The 12463-nt window shown below is 46.2% G+C and overlaps 1 protein-coding gene across 1 annotated transcript in view; it reads right to left on the bottom strand.

Moving 5' to 3' along the window:
* Positions 1-10382, bottom strand: part of LOC147886106 (histone-lysine N-methyltransferase ASHH3-like) — a 53257-nt gene extending 42875 nt beyond the window's left edge. The window contains exons 1-3 of the mRNA XM_087395695.1: positions 9324-10382; positions 8678-9010; positions 7146-7293 (exon numbers count right to left, since the gene is read on the bottom strand). Coding sequence (XP_087251821.1) covers positions 7146-7293; positions 8678-9010; positions 9324-9542 — 700 coding nt within the window. The 5' untranslated portion in view covers positions 9543-10382. The remainder of the gene's footprint in view (positions 1-7145; positions 7294-8677; positions 9011-9323) is intronic.
* Positions 10383-12463: the final 2081 nt, after the last annotated feature.

Genomic DNA, 12463 nt, shown 5'->3' with positions numbered 1-12463 from the left:
CATAAGGAGCCTTCTCCTACTCTTCCTCTCCACGGGAATTCTTGCCTGTACAAGTTGTGCAAGCAACTCCTTATATTAGCCTTCATCCTTGAACTGTGCGCCCTCTTCCTGTCTGGTCTGGACAGTTCTTGCAATCCCTTCATGTTGTGACGAGGAATAATCTTGGGAGGCCATCTTTAGAACTGCTTTTCTACATGTAACAATCCTCACAAGAAAATAGCAGAACTGCAATTTATCATTATGATATCTTGTTTTGAAAGAAATGTGTTAGCTTGGATTTCCTTATCTGGACCTAGTTCATAAAAAATAGGGAGGTATCGAATCTCACAGATGGGACTCCTATGAACAAGCTGCCATCCTTTATATAGATCAACACCAGGCCTAGATTCGTGATGATTTCGGACTATTCTATTGAACTTCTTCTTTCTCCATTACACAGGTATACTATCTGCACCCGTCCATCGTTTTTAGTGTACTGCATTGGCTGTTAAATCTTCTCTCCCTCTTTTGTAGTTGGGTGTACACAATCTTCTGGTCCGGCAAGCAATCAACGTTAATAGTTTTCACAGCTTGAAGGGCTATTGAGGGCTGTTTCCAGATTCGTTGTGAACAAGTTTGGGTTGGAACAATTCGCACTGGTCTCTCTCTCGCACAACCCATCCATCCTTAATTACGATTTACGTGCACCCTGACAAAAGCAAATTCCATTTGAGATGAAGACCACCAGCCAGAAAAAGGAGTGCATTCCCAAACACTTTGCCTCATGAATTCCTTCTTTGCGCCATCGTTCAGGCATTATATACCTTTGTAAGACTAGAATAAGTCCAATCATACAAATTTAGATTTTTTCTAAATTTGTGCCATCGTTCAGCCATTACTTTTTTTCTCCCAAGAAGAAAAGAACTTCTATTAATGCTTGATAAAAAACCACCTTACAAATCAGCAAAACCAAGGGTGCTAATCAAGGGAAAAGAAGAAAAAACAAAAGCATTTGGGAGCGTGGAACTTAAGGATCTACAGGGACCACCGTTGGGAGTGTGCATTTTGCAAGGCATGGCCTACAGGGTCCTTTTATGTTTTCATGGAGAGAGGTTGGCTAGCATCATTGCTTAGCATATCTGGGTCGCTTGTTGCAGTGAGGCGAGCAGACCACTCCAGCAGCCACCTTGGTCGCCATCTGCAAGGACATCATATACACTCTGTGTGCTATTTGGGAGCGAGGAACTTCGGGATCTACAAGGACCACCGCAGGGAGTGTGCGCTTTTGCAAGGCATGGCCTGCAGGGTCCTTTTATGTTTTCAGGGAGAGAGGTATCCGTTGGTTTTATAGCCCGCCATTGTGGTTGTTAGCCTTTGTTCTAGAGACTCTATAGGTAATATGCTGGGAGCTCAGGAAACACGAAGGACCCTTTAGGCGGCTTTTGTTTTGCTTCTTTTCCCTTGATTAGCACCCTTGGTTTTGCTGATTTGTAAGGTGGTTTTTTATCAAGCATTAATATAAGTTCTTTTCTTCTTGGGAGAAAAAAAGTAATGGCTGAACGATGGCACAAATTTAGAAAAATTCTAGAGACTCTATAGGCAGTATGCTGGGAGCTTAGGAAACAGGAAGGCCCCTTTAGGCGTATGATGTCTTGCCAGATGGCGACCAAGGTGGCTGCTGGAGTGGTCTACTCGCCTCACTGCAACGAGCGACGCAGATATGCCAAGCAATGATGCTAGCCACTGTCTCCCACACACTATCCTCTAGCAAAGGCATCGGGCGCGCTCATATGGGAGGAGCTGCCTTCTGTGCCTCTATCCTGGTCAACGTCTATCCATGTATCCGGAACAACTGAGAGGTGGGGTCAACCAAGAATGCATGCGCCCCCACGTGAGCCACGCCACCATCCCCAAGTGAAGTCCTTCTCCAAGCAATGGGTCTAGCCACTATCCTGAGACCTGCTCACCAAACCCTCTGCGTTGTTAGGCATCCCCAAAGGCTGGTCTAAAGAACTAGCTCAAGATCAAAAATCTTGGAGCTGATCTCAGACAAGATAATCACGAAATAGGATTTTGGCTAGTCTCCTAAGATCGCTTCACCCCCTCCCTCCCTCGCTTCCTTCCCCCTCTATCTCCTCTCAAGCCCCCTCTTCGACCACTTCTTCTCCTTTCTTCACGCACCCTCTGGCTGCTCCCATCTCTAGTGCCCGCGAGCAATTCGCATCCCCGCTCGAGCTTGGTAGCTTCCCTAGTTGGTCTCGAGCAACGCCTGTGTCCATGGAACAGCCACTAGGGCTTGGCGGCTCCCCCGCCTAGCTTGTGGTGGCCAAGGAGGCCCCAGCCTCCCCTCATACACTCAGGGAACTGGTTTGCAGCCCCCCCTCCGCCATCTTGGGCAACCCACTTGTTCTCAGGCAACCCTTGTGCAGCCCCCTGTGCAGCCTGTGGAGAAGCCAAGGCTTGGTGGCTCCCCTGTACAACATGTGTAGGCCAAGGGGGTTCTAGCCTCCCCTCATACACTCGGGGAGACCCCCCCGCCATCTCGTGTTGCCTCTAGGCACTTGGGTAGCGGGTTGGACCTTTCAAGGAGGAGCGCCTTCCAGCGCTCCAAACTGCCGCTTAGGTGTTTTGCAGAAGACTTCATCATCTAGTCAGTGTTGACACCCCTTTTGGCAGTTTTTCTTAAGAGGTGGTTGTCTTCTCGCTCTCCAAAGACCCCTTTTGAAGGCGCTTCGAGGTAATTTTTTCAAGCTGTCCCTGTTGGAGCAACCCGCATCTGGCCCTTGGCTGGTTGCATTTTTTGTTTTTTTTGGCAATGGTTGGTGCCCTGGTACCCCTTGCTTGGAGCTCTTTTGGTTCAGCCCTTTTTTTTTGGGAGTCCTTTGAGAGGGCTTGTCTTCTTGTGGCATCCCCTTGTCCTTTCCCTTTCCTTCTTGCAACGCAGCATTGTGTTTTTCCGGTGGGGTCGAATCTTGGTGGCAACCATTGGTCTGGCCAAAGGGGCTCACACGGCAACACCCTCGATTTCCCAAGCCATTGAGGTTCTTCTCTCTCTAGAGGTTTAACCCACGTGAAGAAAGCCGTACAGTACTACAAGAAGGGTAGTGGTAGGCCAGATAGTTGGCCTCACACCAACCAAGAACCAGGTGCGAGATTGGATAAGGCAAGCTTAGCATTGGATGGGGACCACATTTACGAGGTTACCATCCATGGCAAAAGGGTGGCTGAGTTGCCCCGACACTACTCGGTCAATGGTGGAGCAATCTTATCCTTTAGGGCCCTCATCTTGTTTTACCTTATCCCTTGATACCAAGGGTTCAAGGGTTGATAATATGGAGTCGACCCATCACGTCCCTCGTTTCCCTGTGACACTCCAATTCTCGAGGCTCCCCAAGGAATACAAATCCATTCTTCACTCCATTCAGGGAGCCTTTGGCACGGTATTGGAGCCGCCCCAATAGATGGCTGCTACAGTGGTTGGAGACGCTGGGGTCCCCAAGCTCAAATTGATTGTTGAATGTCCGAAGACTCTACCAGAAGAGATCTTTCTGGAGATACTGGATGGAGGAGAGTTTAGACAGAGGATGGAAATTTCAGGCCTACCAGGACAGTATTTACGCTATAGGCAGATGGGACACCTAGCCAGGAACTGCAGAGAGGGTAGTCCAAGGACGGTCCGCAATTGTGTCCCGAGCAGCGGCCTACTTGGCTATAGAGAGCACAACACAGGACAGGTCAATGGATGGAGTCCCAAACACCCTAGGTAGACCCTTTTGGAGGGGTTTGGACTAGAAGAAACTAGCAAAAATGCCCTAAAGCAAGGACGGCGAAGTGCCAAGAAGAGAGAGCGAAAGAGGATAGAGAGTGAGGCCACTCCTCGGTCAAAAGAGATGCGGCACTTATGATTTTGCAGCCCCACAGAGGGAGCTCGATTGAAGTGGTTGCTTCCCACACTCGACCTTTATGGGTTTCGACTATGCGGCAACTGGTAAAGAAAGATGGACCCCTACTTTGTTCGATCGGTGGATGCAGGAGCACATTTGAAGCACCATGGAGGCACGAGTGGGTGGGGTCCGCAAGGGATGGACAGTTGGCTCAACCATGGCAGCACAGGCACTTCACCTTCGTTTCTCACCTGAGAGACCTAGCATTGGGTACGCCAGTCGTTATCCGTCTTGGACCAGAGACTCACTACTCACAGGTAACGCATTGGCCATTCCACCAATGCGCAACCAAACTTGGGATTGCGGATTACTCCCCATCCAAACCTCCTTCAAAGTCTCAGAAGACAAATATAGCCACGCAGGCTCCTTCGAACAAGAGAGCTCTGTTTCCCCAAGCCTCTTCTCCACCATGAGCTGGACATTAGTGAGTTGGAACGTGCAAGGACTTCAAGATCGGGCAACCTGATCCTTTGCCAGGAGCTCCAAAGAGCAATGGTGGGAAGGTCAGTGGACCTTTTGATACAAGACCATATGATTTCAACAACAGACAATGGCACCATCTTCAGCAAGGGAGGGGCCCAGAGGTGTGGTCCCTCGTAGTAGGCAAGAGCAGGGGGGTTTGCATTTCAATGTCACAAGCATTGTCAGCTGATGTTTTGGCCATGTAGAGATGTTCACATGTAGGGCAGTGTGGATGGGGATCACGGTTGGGGACACCAAGATAGGCATCTTGAATGTCTACGCTCCGGCGTGTTCGCAGCAGCATCCAACTTTTTGGAGACGTTTGACAAAGTTGCTTCCAGATGTAGGCTCTTGGATTGTTGGAGGGGACTTCAACCATCTAAAGCATGCGGAAGACAAGCTAGAAGGAGCGTCCTATGCAGAGATGATTGTTGGAGGGGACTTCAACAATCTAGAGCATGCAGAAGACAAGCTAGGAGGAGCGTCCTATGCAGAGATGCTGGCAGCAGAGAGGAGCACCTTGGAGCAGTTTATCTTCACAGTGTGCAGGACAAACCTCTTGGAGGGAGGCATGTTCTCCAGACTTCTAGGCAATCTCAACTTTTCATTAAGTCAGCGTAGGTATGAATGATGGTCTATTATAGAGGCTTGACCATTTTTACCTGGGGGATTGGGCTTTGCCTAGGGACGGAGCCACAGGTGGATATCCTAGTAGGTACTACGATGTTAGATCATTCCCCTACGATTTTGCAGCTTGAGCAGCCCAGACGAGGGCTCCCCCAGAAGAGGGTACGCATTCCTCGCTTACTTTTGCAAAGGCAGGAATTGCAAGAGATAAGTCACAAAGATCTAGAGACAGATCGATTGACAGCCCATAGAGCAGATGAGCTGCGTGGGCAGCAGAGGCCATCCACAGGAGCAATGAGGAGCAGAGTCCTAAGCCCTATGCCACCGGAGACTTCTACAGGCACGGGAGAAAGCCTTGAGACAGGACGTAGCCTCCATTGAGTGGCTAGAAAGCAAGACCTGGGATCGCAGTGGTTGGCACATAGGTATGAGTGCGCATGCTTGGACCTTCAAGATACAAAGATATGCCGGGCTGAATTTTCGTATCACTCCTCCAAATCATGCTGGGTACAACATGGTTATGCACTCGGATCCCCAAGGTCCTCAAGACAACTACTAAGTTCTACCAGAGTGTATTCCAAATAGAAGAGTCCCCCCATGTGATTGCTTTAAATTCCATCGGTGGTGTCACAGAGCATGAGCAAGCATGAGGAGCCGTCCCCCTAGGTGATCGCTATACGTTCTGTTGGTGGTGTCACAGAGCATGAGAAGGCAACTAGAGGCACCGTTTACCAATCCAGAGCTGTCGGAGACTTTGCAGGCGCTCCCCTTGCAGAAGTGCCCAAAAGAGGATGGTTTGACGTCAACTTTCTTCAGGTGCTTCTGGGAGATCTTCGACACCAAGCTTCTTCCTCAGTCTCCCTGAGTAGGCGATGGATTTGTTTGATCCCAAAAGGGAGCGATAAAGCAAACCTACACCAGTGGAGGCCGATCACCTTGCTGGACACAGGCTACAAGATCCTCGCCAAGGTCTTGAGTCTGTGGTTGCGGCCTCATCTCATAGACATCATTCACAACACTCAGACAACCTCTCGCTATCCTACTCTTGGATCTCTCTCTCTCTCTCTCTCTCTCTCTCTCTCTCTCTCTCTCATCATGCACTCTATTGAAGGTTTCATGGCCATGCTCCCCCTGAGCTTCCACCTTGGCCATAGGCCAAGGTTTTTCTCATTTGTTAGATCTAATATGATATGGTTATGTTGTATTAATCGTGGGTGATGTTGCCCAGTTAGAGGCTCTGCCCTTTCAGCTCATTGTAGCAGGTTTCTTTTAATGACTAGTCTCAAACCCTTCCGTCTTTTGAAGACATTAAATCAATATCTATATCTACATATCGATATACGTGGGCATGCATGTGCATATGTAGGTACATGTGCATGTAAGACATACAGAAACACACACATACATAATAACCCCCCCCCCCCCAACTATGCCTATATGCATATCAATATCTATATCTACATATCAATATATGTGGGCATGCATGTGCATATGTAGGTACATGTGTATGTACGACATACATAAACATCCGCACACGCACACACAAGCATATCTTTATCACAAAGACTTCAGTCATGAGGAATGGCATATTGTTATTTTAGAGGCTGCTGCTTTGAGAGAAGGCTCATCCAACAGTAGTTTATGTTATGAAGCCGCGCACACGACACGTTAGCACAAAATTATGACGGTCAGACTGAGTCGTGATGAACTTTGAAAAGGCCAGCACCTAGGGCATATGGAACAGTCAACTTCCTCTCACGCAGAGTGTTTTTGTGGTGTCGTTTAGTGGACTGCACTACCTGAGGGTACAAAGATGGCTGCGAGGAGTACTGATTCCTCACTTTAATGTACTTTGTTCATGGCCTCCTTTTAAACTCACCTTCTTTGCCTAGTCGCTCATTCACGACACCTTTCACAAGATTTCTTTTGTAGGCAAAACTAGAGGTGATGAATCGAAACAGCAGTTCACCCACTTTAATATGAAGCCTAAATGAATGTGACCTATATTCCATGAAGTCTTCCAGTTCAATGCCATACAAGCTACTGTAAAGCTACTTAAAGGCAACACCATTCAGATACAGTCTTCTGCCATATTCACCCATTAGAAGAAATATAAAGACCAGTCAAGGATACTGCGCCGTATATGAATGAATGGTGGAGGCCTCTTTTTTAGCTTCCTGACGAAATCATGAAACGAGCGAGGAATTTCAAAATTGCAAAAAGGATCAGGCACTGGTAATGCTTGGAAAAGGCAGGACGCATCTTGAATCTGTTCTGCACCCTGCAAACAATGAGCCCATCCACATTTCAAACAATGAGCAGGATGGACAACAGGCATGATATAAAGCTGTGGTTTCAAGAGCTTATATAGCTTGAATCTCCCTAGCTGTTGCAAGATGTCAAATATCAAGGACATCCAAAGAATTCTGCGACCTTAAAAAAAACACTTCATGACAACTAGACTACTTTCCATCAGACACTTCATTATGCTAAGTAAAGGGCATCTCATTTCCATTACTTGATCATGTGTGAAGACTTCTTTACAGAGAATCGGTGTAATGTCCCACACAAGGACAATCAGTCATAACAATAAACGTTCACCCCCCCTTTTGAACAGTAGAGTCTGTGGCAGCAAAGCAACTTTTGTAGCTCTCCAAACTCTTGATATGCTTTTATTCACTCTGTTATTGTAGCAATCCGCTAAAATATTAACCTCTTTCTCTGAAATTTTAAAAGCAGCTGCCAAGTGCCTTGTGCCTTTCCACTGCATATGCCTCTCGTTTATCCTTGGCACAAATCTGCTTGATTTAAACAGAACCACCAATATAAATGCAGGTCGCATGTGAACAAGTCATGTTCAATCAGCCACTGGCATTTCTACGCAAGGGTTAAGTGCGTAACTTAACTTCACCTGATACCAATCATAATCCTTCAAAACATTCCTTTATATACAAAATACGTTTGATCCAATAGGGACTTTGTCTTGCAATCAGGTACACAAGTGTGGCCTTCATGAGATGGAATGACTTTGGCAAGATCCAAACAATACTATTTCACACATTTGCAATAAGCTCAAGTTGAGCAGTGAATAGTAATGTCATATAAGGAGCCAAAAACCAAACCTTCCATCTTAACGTGCTCTGAATGGCTGTGTTGCATGAGGACAAAGAAATCAAACCATTCATAAAGGTTTTTGACAAAGAAACATTGCAAACAATGTAAAGCATGCACAAGAGGCCACTGACGTAATCCACCCACACCAGTGGATTCTTCACGAAAACCCTATCAGCAGTGATCCTCAAAGAAAGTCCTGGGTTGCATTGCAGTGTGAAACAGCAAATTCCAGACCAGAGCAGAGCAGAGCAAGTATAGCAGCTGTACAAATTTCAAAAATGTTGCACACGAATATGTTGATAATGCTAACCCTTTGTTGCCAACTTTAAAGTGGTTGTCATGTCATTGGTGGTGTAGACTTAAACCCAGAAAATCCTAAATGGCAAACTTCCTTGCAGAAACTTTGGTGCTCTGTTTTCCTGCTGCCTACTTTCAACAACAACCATGGCAAATACAGCAGACTGCATTCCCTTAATAATGCAAACGTGTTATTAAATTTTTCCATAAAATGTCTGTTGATTATGATCTTAAAAAATGAGGCAGCTACGTACTTGTTGAAGCTCGCAATTCCAGTAGTCCTCGTGTTTCCAGCAAAGCAAGAAGCCTGGAATATCTTCCAGTAACCTTGAGCCATCTGGACAGCAATTTTCGTGGTACGCCACAGGGCAGTCGAGACATCGAAACAGCTTCCAAAGCCCATTACTTTTTTTGCTTCCGCAGGCATTACACATGTGATGAGGACAAACCAGACCTGACTTAAGGCGGCACACTCTTCCCCAAATCTCTGTACATTTTTTATGGTAGAATTTATTGCAGGCTTTCTGCGAGCACTTGAACGTGTCCTCCTTAACGATGCCGTATTGTTTGCACTCGAAACACCTAGCCTATGGACAAGAAAAAAAGTAGAGACAGCAAGGTCAGTTGATTATGATGGGCACACAAGTACAGATTCAAATTTAAAGTTCAATTCCAAGTGCATTCTAATGTGAGCAAGGCGGTAAGCGTGACTGAGACGGTGGTTGGGTACTTGATAAAACTTTCGCCTTCCTTCTTCTGGTGAAAGGACCCGGGAGTGGTCTTTCAAGAAAGGTTTTGCATGCAGTAGGTGTTCAGGGCAGGCGAGAAATTACCACCTTTTTCACATCATTTTACAAAAATAATAATAATTAGATGAAAACAGGGCCAAAAGCTCCAAACCTTATTGTGCTTGCAGTCGTCGCAGAACCATGGATCCTCATCTGGCACACTGCAGAGATTCAAACAGCTTAGATGGAAGCCCTGTCCGCACTGCTCGCAGCATAGCAGTTCTCCAAAGTCTCGGCAGACTGCACACATGTACGCAAAACCATCGTCACCGATAACTTGCTTGCGCTCTTTCGAAACCATGCTGCTCGATGATCGTCGGTCGCCTACCATAGCTGTCGAGCACCTTTACGCTCCTTGGTGCCCACAAGAATCTCTGGATAAATCCATACCCTGGAACTGTCTGCTATAATTTCGTGTGTCGTGAAGGATAGAGTGTTGAGAATCTAGGAAAACATCCCCTCGCTTCCTTGCGGACAAAATCGGAGTTTATTTTCCGTTGAAAACCGGGCCATCCTGGATGAGAGGTGTAAACACTCAGAATTGCATTTCAAGGAGAAGACTATAGAAGCATGTTCCTGTCGGAAAGAGGCAGCCAATACACTCCGGAATGCAGCCCCTGATTGCAGTAGGGCTGACTACATTATCTCGTGTCCAAGACTCATGAATCTCCTCACGCAGCCCGCCCCTCGGGAGCAGATCCTATGAAATCTTCGAAATAAAGCCTGGATTTTGAAGGAGAAGGGCGAGCTGTAAAAACGTACCCTTCTTGAACGAAAACCAGAGAATCTATACCGATATCCTCTCCAAGCTGGAGATATAAACGATAGACGGAAGAATTGGGTCGCCCGTATCCCCTCGCTTTGTCTTGATTTTCTTTGGCTCTTGAGCAGTACTTCGAGTGGGCAAGAAAAAGCACGCACGATAAGAGTTAGACACAGAAAAAGAGAGAGGGTTCGTTTGTAAGCAAGCGAGAGGGAGAGAGAGCGAGAGAGAGGGGGGTGTTGGAGGATGCAGAGGACGACGACGAGACAGAGGAGGAGGGTTGGGAGGATCCGAACGTTGGAAGGCCACTTTCACCCCCTCTCGGACCCTTTTACACCCAACTAGCACCTCTCCGTTTGACTAACACACTTCTTGCGAATTCAAAGGATGTCTTAAAGAAAGGGCGGGGTTCTTCGGAGAGAGAGAGAGAGAGAGAGAGAGAGAGAGAGGAGTTTTTTACTTTGTAGCAACAATGCCAAGAAGCCTTAACAGGCTTATCCGAAGCGATCCGCAGGGATCGAACACACACACACCACGACATGAACTAGAGAGAGAGAGGAGGAGAAATTATTAGTTGTTTTATAGAGATACTAACAAGTGGTTGGAGCCCACCATGACTTTTATTCATTGGCGCGATGCTAAGGTTTGAGAAGGGTGCCCATTTAACCTAAGCACTAATAGGTGCCGACCATGACTTTTATGCATGGACTCTACTCTAAGGTTTGTCAAGGGTGCCCAATTAACCTAAGCACGATCAAAAATTCATGGAGAAATCTAGAATGCTCAACACCTAGAAAGTTCGGTTGATGCCGCCTCGAGAAAGTATATGAGGGGAGGAGGGGGAGGGAGATTTAAGGGAGGGGAAGGGAGAGGGAGAGCCGAGAGGAAGGGGCTGAGTCCAAGGTGTGGAAAGCTTAGTCAATGAAAGGAAAGGTACGAAAGGGGACCCTGAGTCGAGGGAGGGAGGGGAGGAAGATTGGGGAAAGGGGGGGGGGGGCAGGGGTTTGAGTGGAGGGAGAAGAGAGGGAGCGGGAGAGGCAAAGCTACAAGTGTAGCGCAGGAGGGAGGGAGAGGCAAGAGGTTGAGAGAAGGGAGAGAGGGGGTTGAGCGATTAGCTTAGGTTAATTAAGTTAATAGGGGGCGATAGGCGATTAATTGCCCATAGTTGCCTCAAACCAAATCACTCAAAATTAAAACAAAAAGGGTGTACTAATCATTTTTTTTCAAAACAACCTCCTATATGTTTGTAATTTCTAATTCCTCTTTACAAAACAAGCACAACATGACTGCCATGAAAATTTGAAGGGGGCAAGCAAAATCACTAAGGAGAATCAAGTGATGAGTAACATGAAGTCCATATGTTATGTCAATAGCAAGGTAGGCTGCTAAGGGTAATTCATCTTAGGGCTAAAGAATAATCGATTTGCAAAGTATCGAGCCTTGAAATCAAAGGGATGAAAGAGTAAATGATATCAAAAGAGGGAGTGCATCAACATGTTTATGCTTTGAAGCTTCATCTATTGGTCACATATCCACCCAATAATTGGGTTATCGGATGATAAGAGAGCAATGTGTGATGACAAGTTGATATATAGTTGAGTATGAAAGTACTTGATTGCACTATGTGAAGCATAGGTATCCTACTAGTTTATGTAATAAGATAGAGGTACCTACTATAAATCATTAATCTGCCTCAAATTTTTGGGTTAAAGGCCACTTGACAATAATGACCCTACCTCAAAATGCCCCCTCACCTGACTTTTTATTAAACGAGTTGCATTACCCATCTACGACGGGTTAGAGACCCGCTCTGCTGGGTCTCAAGGTGGGATCTTAGGTTGCTTAGGAATAAAATAGTATGTTTTTTTTATAAATCTCAATATTTCAAGGATGTTTAGGTGATTTTCAAAGTTCATCTAGGTTAAGCCTTAGCATTTCTCATTTCTCCTAGCATTGAATACATCTCTCTCTCTCTCTCTCTCTCTCTCTCTCTCTCTCTCTCTCTCTCTCTCAAACTTGGTGCCACCTGGCGCATTGATGTGGTGATGTGACCAGTCTACAATCTGTGCATTTCCAAGCTTCTAAATTAGCCTCTCTTATTACATGTGGAGTAGTTTGAGCTTACCTTTTAGAGCCCTCACAGTGCACCACATACTTCATTGTGATAGTTCACATTAAAAAAACATCGATAAATAAAAAATAAAACCACCTTATCGCAACCGCCTTTGTATCCCCATCACTGGTACGCTTGGTCGCTCATCTACAACGTAGCTGCCACCACAGCACCAGGTTATTCGTTTCATCTCGCCTCCAAGGTTTCACCTTCAAGTTTTCATCTCTAAGGTCCTAAGGTTCCTCTACAGGTCATCACCACTCTAATTTATATTTCAGTTCAATATAGGTCACTTCAGTTGGGTTCAGTTTGGCTCAGCCCAACAGTCCGATTCAATTGAGTTTGAGTAGTGCAGTCATTTCTTAGTTGTATTGTT

This window comes from Dipteris shenzhenensis, chromosome 24 (genome assembly GCF_047967505.1).
Source record: "Dipteris shenzhenensis isolate YYH24624 ecotype China chromosome 24, Dip_SZ_1.0, whole genome shotgun sequence".
In the NCBI taxonomy this organism is placed as follows: domain Eukaryota; kingdom Viridiplantae; phylum Streptophyta; class Polypodiopsida; order Gleicheniales; family Dipteridaceae; genus Dipteris; species Dipteris shenzhenensis.
Note: the sequence above shows the minus strand (reverse complement) of the source record. Positions and strands in the feature narration are given on the sequence as shown.